The 18,420-nt window shown below is 50.1% G+C and overlaps 1 protein-coding gene across 1 annotated transcript in view; it reads right to left on the bottom strand.

Moving 5' to 3' along the window:
- The window catches only part of WNT9A (Wnt family member 9A), a 67,319-nt gene that overhangs the window by 20,537 nt on the left and 28,362 nt on the right, over nt 1-18,420 (bottom strand). The window contains exon 2 of the mRNA XM_075922962.2: nt 5,420-5,679. Within this exon, the coding sequence (XP_075779077.1) occupies nt 5,420-5,679 (260 nt within the window). The remainder of the gene's footprint in view (nt 1-5,419; nt 5,680-18,420) is intronic.

The raw sequence follows: 18,420 nt of genomic DNA, 5'->3' as shown, positions 1-18,420 counted from the left end.
AACTGCAGATGAGACCCAGCTGGGGATGGGGGTGGGGAGAAGCTGTAGTAGCAGAAAAAGGTGCAGGGGAGCTAGCCGCAGTCAGAGAAGGGACTGGGAAGGAGGGAACCCTAGGCTGAGAAGAACAGGTCCTGGAAGGCCCCAACTCCAGAGGAATTGTGGGTAAAGGATACCTGAGACAGCAGGGCAGGAAGAAGCCCAGGGAAACTGGAGTAAGGAAGGAGACTGGAGGAGTTGGCTATTGGGTCTCTGGGGTGGAACCCAGTGTAGAGAGTGGGCCTGGGATTCCCCTACCAGCCCCGGGGAAGTAGCACAGGGCTGCTGGAGGTGCCTGTCAGACAGCTGGCCCTGTGAGACTTACAGACCCTGGAAGTAGGCACCACAGTGACCGAGCCAAAGAGCAGAACTCTAAAGAGAGCGCTGACTCATGGGAAGAGACCCTCTCCACTGCAGAGTGACCATCAGCACCACATGGCAAGAATGCAGCCATACCTAGCCAGCAGGACGTGCTTTGGCAGCAGGCGGACTGCATTCCTCCATTTTTTGCAGGCCAGAGCTAAACCTCTCTACAGAAAGCCGGTCTCCCCTTATATGCAGCTGCAGAGAGGCTGGCATCTACTGAAATCCCCCACCCCGATATACTGCAGCATTCTCTGGCTGTTCCTGATCCCAGTACCCGGCCGGCCGGATCACACTCAAGGGCCGGTAGCCGAAGGGGACAGCTGCCCAGACAATTTTACCACCTCACAATTTGTCCCATCTGACGCAGGCGATCTTCTCAGAGCTGCATCCACACTCAAAATCCCAACTGGAGTTGCCTGAGACACCCCTGAAAGATTGGGCTTTACAGAACATATTTGGGGTCGGGAAGGAGTTTTCCTCCAGGGTAGATTGGCAGAGGCCCTGGAGGCTTTTCACCTTCCTCTGTAGCATGGGGCACAGATCACAGCTGGAGGATTCTCTGCATCTTGGGGTCTTCAAAGTATTTGAAGGCTTCAATATCTGAGATATAGGTGAGAGGATTATTCTAGGAGGGGTGGGTGAGATTGTGGCCTGCATTGTGCAGGGGGTCAGACTAGATGATCATAATGGTCCCTTCTGACCTTAAAGTCTACAAGTCTTAACAGTGTCAGGGCTGTTCATAGAGGGCACATCAGCCACAATCGTTTGGGTGCAACTGGCTCCCGTCAAAAAGGCTAGGGGGCTACTCTGGATTTGGCAGAGATTACTGGAAGCATAGGGTGAGGAAACTTTTTGGCAGCTGAAGTACTTGTTAACACAAAGCTCTGTGCCTGCACACCTGGACTACCCAATGAGGCAGTCCTGTAAGGGCCTTAAGAAACTCAGGCCTAGGGAGTGATGTTGTATGCATTACATCATGTGTAAATACAATTGTATAAGTACCGCTGCCCCCTACTGGAGGGATTCCAAACTGCCCGGCCGTGGGTCATAGGCTCTCCCCAGCTACAAGGGGTATGTTTTAGCGATTGCGGCTTGTGCTTTTGGAATGGCAGATTATTGGCAGCAACAGCAGACACCACAGTGGGAAGTAGAGACGTGAGAATGTGCAACAGTATATCGCATGGAGCCCTCAGTGAGCCAGAATACAAGAACTGCGCGAGGGCATCAAGTCCAGTCCCCTGCATGCATGGCAGGACCAAATACTATCTAGATCATCCCTGACAGGTGTCTGTCTAACCTGCTCTTAAATATCTCCAGTGATGAAGATTCCACAACCCACCCCCCCCCCCCCCCCCACCCACCCCAAGGCAACTTATTTCAGTGTTTAACCTCTGACAGGTAGGAAATTTTTCCTACATCCAAACTAAACCACCCTTGCTGCAGTTTAAGCCCATTGCTTCTGGCCTCTGAGGACAGGACAAAAGAACAATTTCCTCACTCCACCTCCTCATGACCTCTTACATACTTGAAAACTGCTGTCATATCTCCCTCCCCCCCCCTCCCCCGTCTTCTCTTTTCCAAACTAAAGAAGCCCAATTCTTTCAGTCTTCCCTCATGTTTTCTAGACCTTGCATCATTCTTGCTGCTCTTCTCTAGACCATCTCCAATTCCTCCACATCTTTTTTGAAATGGGGTGCCCAGAACTGGACACACTCTAATTGAGGCTTAACGAGCTCATAGTAGTGAGCAAGATACAGGAAGTCATTCTTCCGTTCAATATTGTTCATGCATCCCAGAATCAGGTTTGCCTTTTTTTGCAACAGTGTCAGACTGTTGACTCATTTTGCTTATGGTCTACTCTGACCCCTAAATCTTTCTGCAGGACTCCTTCCTAGACAGTCCCTTCCCATTCTGTATGTGTGAAAGACTGTTCCTTCCTAAGTGGAATACTTCACAGTGGTCCTTAAACTTCATCCTATTTATCTCAGCTATCACTCCGATCATTTACCCTCACTGGAACAGGAAATTAAAGATGCATTCTGCAGCTCGAGAAAGTGCCACCTACATGGCATGGCCAGCAATAACTTGCTAGAAAAGCAGGCATTTTTGCATTGACTGCTCAATACAACACTACCCTGGGCGTAGAGTGCAACAGGGCCCCCAGATAAAATTGCCTAGGCTCCAGGCAATGCAAGCAGGTATCAGAAAGCTGCCTGATATGAATGCGGTAAGACAGGATTGTGTGGCTGGCATGTTGCCACCACTGCGCTCTGTGGCAAGACTTCCATGTCAGCTTGTTCCCTTTCTTCCGATTTCACAGCCTGCCCATTCGGCATAAAACCTTAGTCCCCCATCTCAAAGGATGGAGGAAGGATTCCCAATGCCCCCCAGCCTGGGTGTCATCTGTCCGGCAGCTCAGGTGACATTTGGCTCAGGCCAGAGTTAGAGCCATCTCTGTGGCCCAATATTGGATTGCACCAAGGTATTTTGTAACAAGGTAGTAGTTGCTAAATCAATGCTGGCATCCTAGCCTCGAGTGTCTGGAAAGCCAGCCATCCACTGTGCTCCAGTTTCAGCTGTTTCCAGATCACTTGCAAGTCTCCAAAAAGGGTAACAAGTACACAGGTAAAGGGATTTTTTTTTTATGGTTAAAAGGAGGACCACTTAGCTAGAAGTTACAACCCAGTGATCAGGCACAGCTGTCCTTGAGAGCTTGTGTTTGGTTATCAGGCCAACCAAGTTCTAACTGCCACCAGGTGTATTTGAACCTTGGACCTCAGTGTAGGAGCATCTACAGCTTGAGCAATAAAGCCAGCTGGCTCCCAGCTTAGGCTGTAGAGCTCCCTTGTTCTTAGCTCTTGCTGTAAGTGGTCTAAGTGCCACTGCATGGAACAGTGAACCACACTAGCTGTGTGGGTTACACAGTAGCTCAAAGAGCCCCCCCCCCCAAAAAACGCATGCTGGCACATTGGAGTAAGTGCAGACCACTAGATAATGCATGTTCCCTCTTGCCCCAGAGTATTGGTTCTTGCAATGCCCGAAAAAGGAACTTAGAACTCCCGCCAGACCCTGCTTATGGGCAGTTTCAAAGGCCAATGTGTGTTGTTACAGGTACAATGTCCACAGGATTTACAGCCTCCATGAAGAGCCACAAACTGCAGAGAAACCCTGTGCAATGGAGGCAGGGGACAGGTGACTGGAATCTTCAGGGCTGTTTGGTAGGATGCACCACACTTTTGGGCAGCTGAAACCCAAGCTGTTTGTATTGGCTGGGCAGCCATTACCCTGCCAGCCTTCAGCTGGCAGGAGCAGGCTGTTTTGGCCTCCAGGGGTCAGTATAAGGCGGCTTCAACTGTTAGCGGTGATAGTGGGGTACTTCCAGCAAGCGAGAGCGTTTTACGAAAGTAGCGAGTGACACCTTCGACTAAAACAGGCTCAAGGGCCAGTGTGGGTAAAACCCACTTTGTTTTTATCCACAAAAACTCAGGATCCTATAGTAGTTACTCTAAGACAAAGGTGGGTAAGAGCCTCCTGCTGCCACCCCACCCTCAGGCCAATTGAAACCGGGAGGGGGAAAGGGGAGTGCCTGAAGTCTCCTGCCCCTAGTAGGGGCAAACAGCACTATAGGGCACCTGGAGGTGAGGGGAAAGACTTCACACACTCCCACTCCCAAGCCAAACCGGGTTAGTGGGTAGGGGAGCATGGGAAGTCTTCACGCTAGAAGACAGGGTTAGCATTACTCTGTTCTCTCCAAGGGATGCAGAGCTACCCATAGCTTCCCTGAACGCTTCTGGACTAGGGATGGAAAAGATCGGTTAAATAAGAATTAATCGACTATTCTGTAGTCTCTGGAGGCGGGGCCAGCAGCCGCTGTAACAGAGGCAGCAGTGCAGGTGTCAGACAGGAGTTGGTCCACGAGTGGAGCCAATTTAAACAGGTCCCCTTGTGGGCCAGCACCTGTTGCCCAGTGCTGCTGCCTCGGATAAAGAGGCAGCAGAACAGGGTGGCAGCAGCCCGTCTAAGGTGGATCTGAGCTCTGGTTCCCAGCACAAGCTAGATCTGAGCCAGGCTGCCTGTCTGGCTCCTAATACACTTTAAATGCAGAGCTGCAGCAGAAGGAGGTTCTGAGCCTGGCATCAGCCAGAACTGAGCTGGGCTGCTGGCCGGCCTGCTAAAATATTTACTGGCAAGCGGGGGGAGGGGAGGGAGGGAGGAAGGAAGAAGATGGAAATGCAAGTAGTCTATAGCATTAACCTATAAGCTTTTGCTTATTGGTTAATTGACCATACTATTACATCCCTATTCCGGACTGGAGCCACAAGGACCAAAAGTAAAAAGTTGCCAAAACTTCATTTCACTCTCCACTAGGATTTGAAGGAAATGCTGAGTCAGCATTTCTTCTACACCCACCTTTGGCCTTTGCTTCCCTTTCACAAAACAAAGCCGCTCGGCCCATCTTGCTCTTATGCCTTGGTTTCAGAAGGGGATTAGTAGGCCAAAACGCTGGCTGCCAAGTCGTGTACTTTGTAGGCCCTTCACAAAGGTTCATGGGTTAGGAGGAGCCTTGACTACCTTAAAGTCTGGGAGCAGATTGGGGCAAATTCTACCCTGTTGTAACACCTGGGTTTTAAGACAAAAGGAGATATTTTTTTTAAAATAATGGGGATTGCCTATCTCCTAGAACTGGAAGGGACCTTGAAAGGTCATTGAGTCCAGTCCCCTGCCTTCTCAGCAGGACCAAGTACCATCCCTGATGAATTTTTGCCCCAAATCCCTAAATGGCCTCGGCAAGAACTGAGCTCACAACCCTGGGTTTAGCAGGCCAATGCTCAAACCACTCAGCTATCCCTCCCCCCCAATTAGCCCAGTGAATCCATCTGTGAAAAATCCTACTACTGCCACCAATAGACTGGATCCAGGTGTAGGCCCATGTCACTCCTTTTTTATAAGGCCCCACTTTGGGGGCTACTGTGCTCTCTAGAAGAGAGGAAATCCCACCCCACAGGCCCTCCCTTACCTCTCTTCAGCAGGCTGGCTCTGTAGCGCCCCTCGAGGGTGCAGTTCCACCGCTCGAAGCGGAACTGGTACTGGCACTCCAAGGCGCTCATGCTGATGGCCTCCACAAGGGTCTCTGCCACGCCGGGATCCCGCCGGCACATCCTGCGCTGTTTCTTCTCCAGCTTCAGGCGGTCGCACACTTTGTAGTGGGCCTTGACGGCAGCCTCCTCCATTTCTGAGGTCAGAGGGAGGATGGTCAGGGGTTCATTCCCAGTCAGCCTGTGAAGAGACCAGGGGTGGGAAAAATAGGAGCCCTTGTCATTTGAGCCTGGCAACTGTTTTCTGACATTCTAGTGGCAAGTGCCAGGCACTGGCTGGAGGGGCCCTGCCTCAGGAGTTGGGGAGCAGAGGGAAGACCCAGAATGGGTTGCCTTATAGCTCTGCCATTGCTGCATGGAAGCCAATAAGCCAGCCCCTCTGATGCCCCCAGCTTCAGACCTACAGAAAAGGCAATGCTGCCAAGTGGTTTTAATTTTCAGGTTCATTCCTTTAAAGTTTAGGAACTTTAAAATGGGAGGGGGAGGGAGGAGGTAATAGGTGTCCCATCCCCTTCTCCAAGCACCCGGCCCTTGCCTCATACAATGTGCAACAAAAGAAGCCCGCATACTGTTCCCGGTGTCGAGTGACTGGCTGCTGGACACGGGCCAGGCTGGCACCGGCCCCAGGGAGTAAAGAAGCTGCCGGAACATCTGCTCCAGGCATGAGCTGTTTGTTGGCTTGTCTACCCGTGGCTGGCTCCGACAGCACTGGCACCTGGCCGGAAGAGGGCAGTCAATGGGAATCACTATACTGGGTTTCCAGGGACCTGAAGATGCATTTCTCCCCCAGCCAAAAAGGAAGAATTGCGCAAGCCAGAATTTGAACGCCTGCTGGAATGTTTCAGGCCTGCACAGACGCACACAGAGCGAAGGCAGGGCTGGACGTTTGCCCTCACTGACACATGCTGTGCTTTCTGTAACCGACACAGACCCCTAACCAGGCCCAAAATGGGGGGGAAGGCAGCGAAGAGTAGGCAGTGGGGAGGGGGAGAAGGAGTCGTTTCCTGAGTTAAAAAAATAAAGAAAAAATTGAAAAAAAAAAAACTTAGTTACCCAGGTTAGTTTTTAGGAGGCATGCACAGGGATTCTCCCTACCAAGCAAGCAGTTCACCCCCTAGGGAGGAGGGGGTTTTTTGGGGGGGCGAGGGGACACAAGCCATTTCATGTAAGTCAGTACCCCTAGAAGGAGAGATCTGAAATTCTCCTGATTGTTTATGGATCTTGCTCACTCCAAGAGAGCGTCAGTGGGCAGTTGAGTGCGCTGTTAACTGCTAAGCTTCTTGGTTTCAGGACTGTCTAAAAAGTAAACTGAAGGGGGAACAAAGGGATAAAACCAACTATGTCTGGAAAGCTAAGACCAGCTCTACCAAATTAATGAAAGGTGATGGATGAGAATACAATAAATAAAATGCTCTAAGCCCTCAACTTAAGGGGCATTGGACCTAGCAGACAGCTAGCTGTGTGGCACTCTAAGCAAGCTTAAAAAAAAAAAAAAAAAAAAAAAAAAAAAATTACTTGAACAGGGTTTAAGTGCTGCAGCAAATTCTATGCACCATTCACCACATCTGCTCTGATGGTGGGTTCCTTGACACATCCACAATCAGGCGAGATGCACAAATCTAAGCTAGTAGAAAGAGGAGAGAGAGATATGGGAGTGGGAAAGATTTTCTAAATCAAGACTGCAAGACTTTTAAATTTTTCCATTTAGACTAACTCAGCTACCCCTCTGAAGTTTCTAAATCAAAGCAGCCTTCATGGATCTGGTACCACTCATTGCAATACCCGACAAGTGTTGCATAACAGTTGAATGCTACAATGGTGCAGGGGGAATGTGTATACTTGGATCCCATGGATAAGGTTTGTGACGTGACAACTGGGTTTTGGTGCCTCAGTTTCCCCGTGCCCTATTTGGCACTGCAAGTGTTCAGAGGGCAGGTGGCTCTTGATTCTCAGCCTTTAAAGGAAGGACTGAAGGTAGGGTTTGGAGTGGTGTGCAAAGGTCAGTTCAGGCCTCTGACAGTTATTTGGCAAGAGTGTCTGGAAAGCCAGAGAAGTAGCAAAATAATGAAGCATTAAAATGGGTCATAACTGATCCCTTTTAATTGCTCTGCACAGAGTCTGATGGACGGGGCCAAAATTGGCTGCGGGGCTTACGGCTGATCACTAAGGCGATGGACAACCCTAATTCATAGGTTTTCAGTATTACCGTGGTTTTAGCTCACTCTTCGTAGAACACCAGAGAAAGTGGCCAGATTCCCTCTTCCGAGATGGACAACTGCCCACTCTCTGAGTATCTGAGAAGACATCACAGACTGACTGGAAAGTCCAGCTCTAGGGAGGTCATTCATGTCCCTTCAACTCTCTGGATAGGACCAGTCTGATTTTTGGCCTCTGAGGCTCAAAACCGGGCTTAAATGAGCCAGTTCCTCCAAACCCTTTGAAGTTACTGACCTTAAGGGTTTGTCTACACTAGCAAGGCGATAGTGACACCATTGCTATAACCCTGCAGCACAAGTCCTTTTTCCAGCCCAAAGAACATCACTTCCTGAAGCAATGGTAGCTGAGTCAACAGAAGCTAGGTCTACACCTGGCATTAGTTGGGTACAGCCCCAGGGATGGTGCAGCCTGAAATAGGCAGGGGGAGGAAAATCATCCATGAGTGACACGTTTGAAGTCTAGACCAGGCCTTGGTTTCAGGAAGAAGCTTTCTTTGCTACACAATTTACAGAGAAGCTAAATGAATTATTTGCTTCAGTCTTCATATGGCGAGGAAGAGTCCCAAACCTGAGTCATTCTTTTTAGGTGACAAATCTGAGAATTGTCCCAGATTGAGGTATCATTCAAGGAGGTTTTGGAACAAATTGATAAACATAGTAGTAACAAGTCACCAGGACCAGATGGCATGCACACAGGAGTTCTGAAAACTCAAATGGGAAATTGTGGACCTATTAACTGTGGCTTGTAACCTAAGCTTTAAATCTGCTTCCATACCTAATGGCTGGAAGATACTATCATGATGCCAATATTTAAAAGGGGCTCTAGAGGTGATCCTGGCAATTACAGACCAGACCAGTAAGTCCAACAATTCAGTGAGCACAGACTTCAGCAAGCACAACCATCAAGTAACGGCCCGATCTCTATCGGTCGCCACAGTTTCATTGGCCGCAGGCAAACAGGAACAAAAAAAAAAAAAAAAGCCGGACAAGAGAACGAGTTCTCAGTTGTACCTCAGAAACCAGGCACATTTACAAGGTCAGAAGCAGATGCTATCTGGCCAACAAGGGCCGGTCCCATTCAGAAAAAAGCCACCACAAAAAGGGAGTAGAGTGGGGGAGAGGAAAGTAGTGAGACTCCCAGAACTCGTGCTCCACCTGAGGCAGGATTTCTGTGGAGTAAAATGTACCTGGAGCACACGATCCATGCCTATTCCAGCAGGGAACCCCAGTTTAGCACTCTGGACTTCACTGTGCCGCTTCAGAGGGCTGAGGGGGCCCTCCTCTTACCACCCCCCCCCCCCAAGTCCCACAGACACACCCTGCGCCAGGGAGAGTCCTGCCCGAGAATGCTGGCTTAGAGCTGCCACTGCATGGAACCCTTTTAATCCATCAAGCCCTTTTACGCAACCTCTGCTAAGCGGGGTCCTGTGAGGCCATGAGTCAGATGCTGACACTCTGTTCGGCGGAGGCTGCTCCTGCCACGGCGTCCAGGGCTCAGTAGGGCTGAGGGAATCAACTTGTACCCCCCCAAAAAAAAAATTCCTGGGCTCTGGCAATGAAGCACCCACCTAGGATGCTGCATGGGATGATATTTTGGCTTGAGTAGGTGGCTAATTTCCCTCCCAGCCCCCTACTACAGGCCTTGCTGGATGGGCAAGAAAGCTACGTTTGGTCTTTCCGAGGCAGAGTAGGGTAGAATCCAGTGCTGCCTCCACACTGCTTGGGGGGGGGGGGGGGAGAAGAGGGGAGGAGGGAGAAGAGAGAGAGAGGGGGAAGGGCAAGTTACTTCACCTTTATGCCCCATCCCCACCCTTCACCCATCTTTTAGAGAGTGACTTTGTCCCCCTCTCGGCACAGTGCAGCCCAACCTTGGTTGGGGCCTCTGGAGATCATCTGATCGTGGACATGTTCCCTTGACCAATCCCAGCTCCCTCCCAGGAGCCGAGCACAGTTGGTGGGAGCAGTTTAATGCTGAAGGTGGATTTGTGTTGGTCTGGTTTCACCATTCAGCCTGCACCCAACTGCAGCACTTGGTTTGGAACCATCAAAGCTACTATCTTCCCCTTTCTGGGAAGGGATATTATCGCAATATTTAAGTCAAGGATAAATTGTTGACAGGGAGCTATCCTAGATGATCAATTGTGGCCAGCCCCATGATAGCCAGGAATGGTGTCTCTAGCCTGTTTGTCAGAGGCTGGGAACGGGTGACAGGAGAGGGATCACTTGGTTCCCTGTTCTGTTCCCTCCCTCTGGGGCACTTGGCATTGGCCACTGTTGGAAGACAGGACAGTGGGATAGATGGACCTTTGGGCTGACCCAGTCTGGCAACATCAGAAGGGCCAAAGGGTTTCTCGATCTTAGGGATGGGTCATGATACAGTTGGAGTATTTAAAATTCAACCCTTCTGTCTCGCTGACGAGTGGGTTAGACGGACATCAGGGGATGATCTAGATCAGGGCTACTCAGCTTTGAAAGCCCCAGGGGCCACAATGATACTCACAGCACATGCCGAGGGCCGCAACTTAAGTGTGGTTGCATGGACATGCAAATATATGCAAATAGCTTTTCACACTGACAGACTTGAATACAAAGATTAAGACAACACAACACGCAGGTCCCATTGAAGTCAGTTCTGTGGATCTTAATAAAATGCAATGGTTACCTGATTTCCAACCACGAAACAGCACTTTTAACGAGCAATGACAGTCCGGGAATTTAAATTACCAAAACTCCTCAACAGAAGACCATTACTCTGTTTTGGCTTCACAATACTCCATGAATGTAGCCACTAAAGCACATATCAACCCAAACTGCATTGTGGGTTGCAGGCCAGGCATGGAGAGGCCCCGGTCAAGACGGTGTTTGGTCCTGCCGTGAGTACAGGGGACTGGACAACTTCTTGGGGTTCCTTCCAGTTCTAGGATTCCATTTTGCCCTAGTGCGCCCCATGGTGGCAGACAAGACCCCTAGGCAGATCTGAATTTGTGGCAATATGGATTTGACCGAGTTTAGAGAGGCTACTCCTGGAGGAGCTCTGTTTTTAGGCAAGCTCCAAGCCAAAGCTTTTAAACTCCCTATCTACTGAAGATTTTTGTGATGCATCCCTCAGACCAGAGAAATAGCATCCCTGTGTTGCCAGTGAGCTACTCCTGGGTGGACATAAGTCAGGAGTTTGTCAAGTCTTGAGTCAAGCAGAGCCACATATAGAATCCCAGGGCTGGAAGAGACCTCAGCAGCCCATCAGATCCAGCCACCTACCCAAAGCAGGACCAACCCCAACTCAATCCTCCCAGCCAGGGCTTTGTCAAGCCGGGACTTCAAAACCTCTAGGGATGGAGATTCCACCCCCTCCCTAGGGAACCCATCCCAGTGCTTCACCACCCTCCTAGGGAAATAATATTTCCTAATATCCAACCTAGACCTCCCCCACTGCAACTTGACACCATTGCTCCTTGTTTTGCCATCTGCCACCACTGAGAACAGCCTCTCTCCAGCCTCTTTGGAACCCCCCCCCTTCATGGAATTGAAGGCTGCTCTCAAATCCCCCCTCACTCTTCTCTTCTGCAGATAAAAAGCCCAAATCCCTCAGCCTCTCCTAGTAGGTCAGGTGCTCCAGCCCCCGATCATTTTGGTTGCCCTCCACCGGACTCTCTCCAATGCATCCACATCCTCTGTAGTGGGGGACCCAGAACTGGATGCAATACTCCAGATATTGCCTCACCAGTGCTGAATAAAGGAATAATCACTTCTCTAGATCTGCTGCCAATACTCCTCCTAATGCAGCCAATACTCCTCTTAATGCACCCTAATAAGCCATTAGCCTTCTTGGCTACAAGGGCATACTATTAACTCAGCCAGCTTCTCATCCCCTGTAATCCCCAGGTCCTTTTCTGCAGAACTGCTGCTTAGCCAGTCTATCCCCAGCCTGTAACAATGTTTGGGAATCTTCTGTCCCAAGGGCAGGACTCTGCACTTGTCCTTGTAGAACCTCAAATTTCTTTTGGCTCAATCCTCCTCTAGGACACTCTGAACCCTATCCCTATCCGCCAATGTAGCTACCTCTCCTACTAGCTCAGGGTTATCCACAAACTTGATGAGGGTGCAACCCATACCCTCATCCAGGTCATTAATAAAGATGTTGACCAAAATGGGCTATATGTATTTTTAAAAAGATCTAGTACACCCACCAGCAGTGCCAGGCCTGTTGAAACAGCCCCCTGCCCTTTTGAAAGATTGCTCTACAGGAGAGATGTACTACCACCCCACCTACCCCCATTGACAGTCTCCTTTTTACATGGCTACTTTGCCTGCATCAGCCCCTCTTCCTTATGGATCCTCATCTCTATTCCCTTTCTTCCAAAAGGATTTTAATTGATAGATATCTCTGCTGAATCCTGTATGAAGCGACCATCGCTTGATGTGGCCTTGTTCTGCACAGTGCAGTGTGAACTAACATCTGAGATTAGAACTTCCTGAAAGTTGGAAGGAGACGACTGGGATTTCCCCCCCCCCCCCCCCGCCCCATAACTTTCCCATCACACCCCCCTTCTATGAAGCAGAAGTGTTATTTGAAGCATACTGGGTCCCAGAGAAGAATTGGGCCACTCCACTAGCTTCAAATATAGATTCATTTGGACACCTGCAGATGGCCATGTCTAGGCTTTGAAGGCCAGTAGCTAATGAAGCATTCACCACACTGGTTTGTGTTTGTGAGTGAAAACAAGGGTTTCAAGGTCTACAGCTTACAGACTAACCAGTGAATTATTCCCACAGCATAGAGCTCTTACAGATCCTGTTTGGAACCACTGCCCACCCATCCAACAAGCAGCTGTTGGCCTCGAGGTCAAATTGAACATAAGAGCATAAGAACAGTCATACTGGGTCAGACCAAAGCTTCATCCAGTCCGGTAGCCTGTCTGCCAACAGTGGCCAGCACCAGGTGCCCCAGAGGGGGTGGACCGAAGACAATGATCAAGCGATTTGTCTCCTGCCATCCTTCTCCAGCCTCTAACAGAGGCCAGGGACACCATTTCTATCCCGGCTAATAGCCTTTTATGGACCTAACCTCCATGAAATTATCTAGCTTCTCTTTAAACTCTGTTATAGTTCTAGCCTTCGCAGCCTCCTCTGGCAAGGAGTTCCACAGGTTAACTATGTGCTGTGTAGACAAATAGATTAAGAGGTTTTAGGCTTTACCAAGTCATGGGAAGCCTCCCATCTACTTCCAGGTTTCCAGAAGTAGCCATTCAAGCTAATTCTATGAATTCGAATCTAATGTACAGGAGATGCTCTGCCAGCATCCAGATGCTCATGACCGCTACAGTCCAATGTGGACCAAAACACGGCAAGAAATCCATCACTGCATAAGAAGCAAGCCACCACAAGTCTCGTGCTACACTTCAGAGAATGAAGTGTTTCCATTTTGGCTACAGACAACCCTCCCACAAAAAGCCAACCCAGCAAAACAAAGCTCACTCCCCACCCCATATATCTATATAAAAAACCACACACCACCTTCCTTCCAAACCTCAGCCCAGCGTTGTTGGCCTTCTGGGATGTCCCAGAGCATGTCAAATCCCCCATGTCCAAAGAACAGCCTGTTACCAGTTACCCCTGTTATAAAGTGAGGGAAAAGGTAGAAAGTCCTTTTTACATCACAGAAGGGGCCTGGTGAGGTTTTACAAGTCACAACCAAAACCCCATGGATTGACAGGCAGCACCATGCATAAAGAGTACGCGCGCATTCATGTAGATTGCTAGGCACACACATCACTAAGAGCAAGTTCAGAGCACCAATTCAGGATGGGCAAGTCTCTGGGCCTCTACTCTAGCTTCTCAGGGGCTTTGGCCACCACAGAATACCCCCCACACCCCTGCTTCTCAAAATCCCATTAGTGTTGGTTTGCCCCCCCCCCCCCACACACCTCTCCCTTAATGATCCTCCTAGACATGCCTTTGTTCAGAGGGGCCCTCCCATCCTCATTATCCAAGGGCCCCCCACCCTGGGAGCAAGGAACCAACTGCCCCCCCCCCCCCCCCATCTGCTATTTGCCGTGCTGTGCCTTCCATCTCCAGGCCATCTCATGGGCAACCTACAGTGGCCAAGGGTTTGCCCACTGCTGTAGGTGAAGCTTGCTGACATTTTCCTAGTGGTGCCTACACCAGGGGTTAGGAGGATGGCCAATGCAGTACCGAGTTGTGTGGGATTTTAAGCAAGCATCCACCAAGGCCTAAAGCTTTCTACTCACAAGGAGCTGTCTGGCCGGATCTTTGCAAGAGCCCTAATTTTACCTCACTCTCTAAACGTTGGTGGAGGAACAGAGCGATAGAGACCCTTAGCCTCTGGCCCAACTGACCTTTGCCACAGTCTCTTGCCTGGAACATGGCTCATACCGGAGAGTTGGCCAGTGTGAGCTTTGGAAGCGCTGCCGTGTTTGGAGGTTTTTTGGGTTGGCAATGGCCACATTCAACTCAACTCCCTTCTGTGGGAGCTCCCGGGTAGCTTAGCACCCAGTGACCTAATTCCCCCGGGACAGCCCCATTTGGTTTAAGCAAGCAGGGTTTTGCTCCCCCTTCATCCGCTCAGCAATGACAGCCAGCAGCTAGATTCAGGGAGAATTTTTTTATTCTGCTTCGGACCTGCTGGTGGCTGTGGAATGTGTGGGCCAGGGCACTTTCCTCTCCCAAAGTGCAAGACAGCATTAGCTTCCACCTTCACAGATTGTGCCAGGCGTTATTCTTGCCTCAGCCCTCCTCCTCAAGATTTCATGAACAACCTGACCACCCCCTCTGGAAAAAAAAATTAGGAATGCAATACTATTCATTATTCTACACAAGCAAAAACATACATAGTGTTGTTCCTTCTTGCATGGATCCCACCTGAGCATAGATGTGGAGGATTGGTACAAGGAAGCACTGGAAGGAGAGGCAATAGGCTTAAAAGAAAAAACTTCAACCCCTTCAGTGCCTCATCTTTGGGGACAGAGGCTCTGGAATTAGCTCCTGTTTCTAGCCACACACATGAGGCGTGAGACCTAGTTTCTGCTGCAGCTGGTTGACTTCAACTGTTGGGGCTGTCAAAGAGCCAAGTTCCTCCTCTTTTGAGGCACCAGAGAAGAGGAGGCAAAGGTAAGGTTTGTAGCTAGAGCACTGAAGCACAAGATTGACCAGTCATTGGTCGTAGCGACAGCTTCGACAGTCATGGATTATGCTACCTGCCGCACAACCCAGTGCGGCGCTATTGACTTGCGTGGAATAGACAGATGGAGTCTGAGCCAATTGCTTTCCACATGGAGTCGTTTCAGGTGTGAAATAGGACTGAAATGGAAATGCCCTCTCAAAGTGGCTACAGAAGGACACTAAGCAGGGGTGCAAGAATCTGACCCTTAACCCTCCCCCTCCCACACACACACTTTTCAGGGCTGCACACAACCCCTGGCCCACCAATGTCACACAAGTGTTTGATACAAGGCAGTGGAATTGCACAAGCTTGCCCACAGCCCTGTGGCTTTGGCAGAGCTAGCCAAGGTAGAGATAACAGCCAAGTGAGCGATTGGCCTTCCCACAGATGCTTTACACTTGCTTCTTGCTCTGCCTGGTGAGGGGATGGGGACACAAGATTAGGTCTGACTTGCAGATGCAATTTCTAACTGTTGCTACCAATTCATTGTATGCACCTTGGATAAGCCAGCTAATCTGTTAACGCACAGCCTTGCAGTGTTGATACATCTTCTGCACAGCGGTATCACACTACAAATGGGGGGGTGGATATGGTCCACAATGGGGGGGTCACTGTTAGTGCACTCCTGCAGACAGAGTTCACACTTTCACTGCTGTAGCAAAATGTCCATGGGGGGGGGCACGTGGGGTTGGGCACCTGCTAACAAAAATCTTGATCCAGTTTAAGTGTAGACCTAGCCTAAACTGGTTATGGCCACCTTAGTCATCTTTGTCAAGGTGACAAAAGCATCTGGTTATTTTCCAGACAGCCCTCCTGTGAAGTTCCATCTACTATAGGGGTATGTCTAGACTACATCCCTCTGGTGACAGAGGGATGCAAGTTAAACATACCGAAATTGCTGATGAAGCATGGGATATTTAAATCCCTGCTTCATTAGGATAAAAATGGCAACCACAGCAGTTTGCCAGCAAAAAGCTGCAGTCTAGTGGGGGTTCAGTTGACAAAAAAGCCTTTTCCAACTGATCCTGTAAACCTCATTGCACAAGGCATAAGGGATCGGTCGGAAAAGGCTTTATCAACCAATCCCCATCTAGACTGGGGCTGTTTGCCGGCAAATTGCCACATTGGCAAAAAGTGGCAGCCATTTTTATTTTAATTAAGCATGGGATATTTAAATCGCCGCTTCGTCAGCAATTTCAGTATGTTTAACTTTACATCCCTCTGTCAGAGGGATGTAGTCTAGACATATCCTAGTAGTTGAAAGACTTTTCTTTGGTGGGGGGAGGAAGGGGAGGTTTGATGCCTCTGAAAGACAAGTTGGACCACAAGTGCCCACGTTAACAGCACGTGGTTGGCAGGAGCGCCTTTTTGCTGAAAGCGCTAACCCAGCCCCCCGTTATCAGGCAGTTTTTTGTCCACACCAGAACTAACAGCCAGCACCTCTGCTACCCAACTGGTAAGTGACATGGTTGTCAAGATGCAGCTGTGTTACTAAAGCCCGTGTAGTGCAGGCAAAGCCTTTGAATAATCACAAGAGATTAAGGGCACAGACTAAGGGCTTTTGATTATTAGGCACCCACTGCTATGGAGAAGCTAGCTTCTAGGGGAGTCACTTCTCAGTTTATGGAGGACACTGGATGTCAGCACAGTAATGGTGGCAAGTCTAGTGTTTTAAAGGGTTTCTCTAGGAGTCAAGCGAGCCCTCAATTCTCCAGGATGTGGGCATTGGCAAGGATGGCTGGAACCGTGCCACAGCAGGCCATGTGTTAATGTCCGTCTCCTCGGTCTGCTCCCCTGCCAGAGAGCACATCTGACTTGGTAATTAATCACTCATTTGTCTCCCCAACACCTCAGCCAGCCTTTTGTTAAGCCTCGCCTCCCAAATTTAACAGCTTGGGAGGTGGAAGTCACGCAAGGAAGGATCTGGCCTTTCCTCTGGCCACGTTCCCCCAGCCCTGCACGTCATATCAGTCCCGTCACATGGCTCGGACAGCTCTGCAGCCAGGGCTGTGGAATTCTGCAGAGCCCTGGAAGGTAGCTGGTTCCCTAGAGCCCCGAACCAGCTGGAAAGGTTTGAGCCTTAAGAGTGGTGGCTGGCAGAGCAGAGGCAGGTTCACCGAGCAGAGGCAGGTTTGTCACCCCTCTCCCCCCTCCCGGCCGTTTTACAATCCACCGAGATCAGACTGCGGAGAAGTGGGATGGTTGGGCCGTTTGACACATCGTCTGCTCTATTTTGGGAGTGGTTTTACAGCTCAGCAATGCCTGTGCTGCCCAGGGGCGACGGCTATTCCACTCAGCCCCGGGCTTGAGTGTCATCTTACCCTGCAGGCAGGTTTAAACCCAAACAGGTGAAAAAACAAGCCAACAGGGTACTGGGGAGAACAGGCTGTTTGAACCGGGACTAGGCCACCGGGATGCACGGACATTCCCGTAACTCCTTCAGGTTCAATGGAACAGTTACCAGTGCAGTGGCTGGTGCTCTTAATTAGCAGGGGAGGAAATTAAGAGGCTGGAATACACTTGGCTGCCTTGAAGGGGACTTTACAAGCAGTTAGTCATTTTTGTTGGGGGCTTAAAAAAGAAAAGCTACCCAAGTGCATATAACAGACACACCCACTCTGTGCATGGGTGTTGCAGCTCACTGCAGAAGCCCTGAGGATTAAAAGCAGGCCAGAGGGAGTTTACCTCCACCCTTCCAACCAGTCAGGGCTGAGCTGAGCCCTCTAAAAGGCTGCAGTGCAGAGGGGAGTTCACTCTCACCTTGCCCAGCAAGGGAGAAGGAACTCTGTCCCAGTTGGGGAGGAAGCTATCAGCACCTTAGGGAGAGCAGTGCTGGGCAAGCTATGGGGAGCTGGAGTGAAGTTGTAAGGGGACAGGAAAGTGGTCCTGGGAATGGGAACAAGGGTAGGACATGGCTACTTGCAAAGAGGCCCTGGGTTGGGGTCCAGAGTAGAAGGTGGGTCTGCTTCCCTCCCTCCCCTCTTCTTCCTTGCATTGGGCCAGGACACACTGAAGCGTGGCCTAGCCAAATGGCAGCTTCCTCCCTCGCCCTTTGGAGCTGCAGTTGGTCTCTGCGGTAGGTGAAAAAGCTGCCCACACCCCTCGAAAGGGGAAGAGACCAGAGTAGCAGGCACTGTCCTGAGGAGGCCACTGCATTCAGGGAACAAGAGGGTCTAGAGCCAGAGGCTATGGGCAACACACCAACCAGGGCTAATACTTGGTGTGACCAGGCACTACACCTCTGTTTTGGGGGCAAGCCCTGATTAAAGCTTTAGTTTAATCAATGGAGCTACTGGCTTATCCCTAAGACCTTGCCTACTGCTCATCCCTAAGACCTTGCCTACTGCTCTAAGAGATACCCATTGAGGATAAATATCAATATAGGAACAAGGCTGGGGGGAGCGCAGGACTGGATTGTGGAACACTGACCTCCCTTGCTTCAACTCAAAGCATTGGATGCACTTCAGCCTACCTTTTCTAGGCCCTGGTCAACACCAGGAAGTTTTCAAAAAAATACCCTCCCCCT

The sequence above is a fragment of the Pelodiscus sinensis genome, chromosome 2 (genome assembly GCF_052426305.1).
Source record: "Pelodiscus sinensis isolate ZL-2025 chromosome 2, ASM5242630v1, whole genome shotgun sequence".
NCBI lineage: Eukaryota > Metazoa > Chordata > Testudines > Trionychidae > Pelodiscus > Pelodiscus sinensis.
Note: the sequence above shows the minus strand (reverse complement) of the source record. Positions and strands in the feature narration are given on the sequence as shown.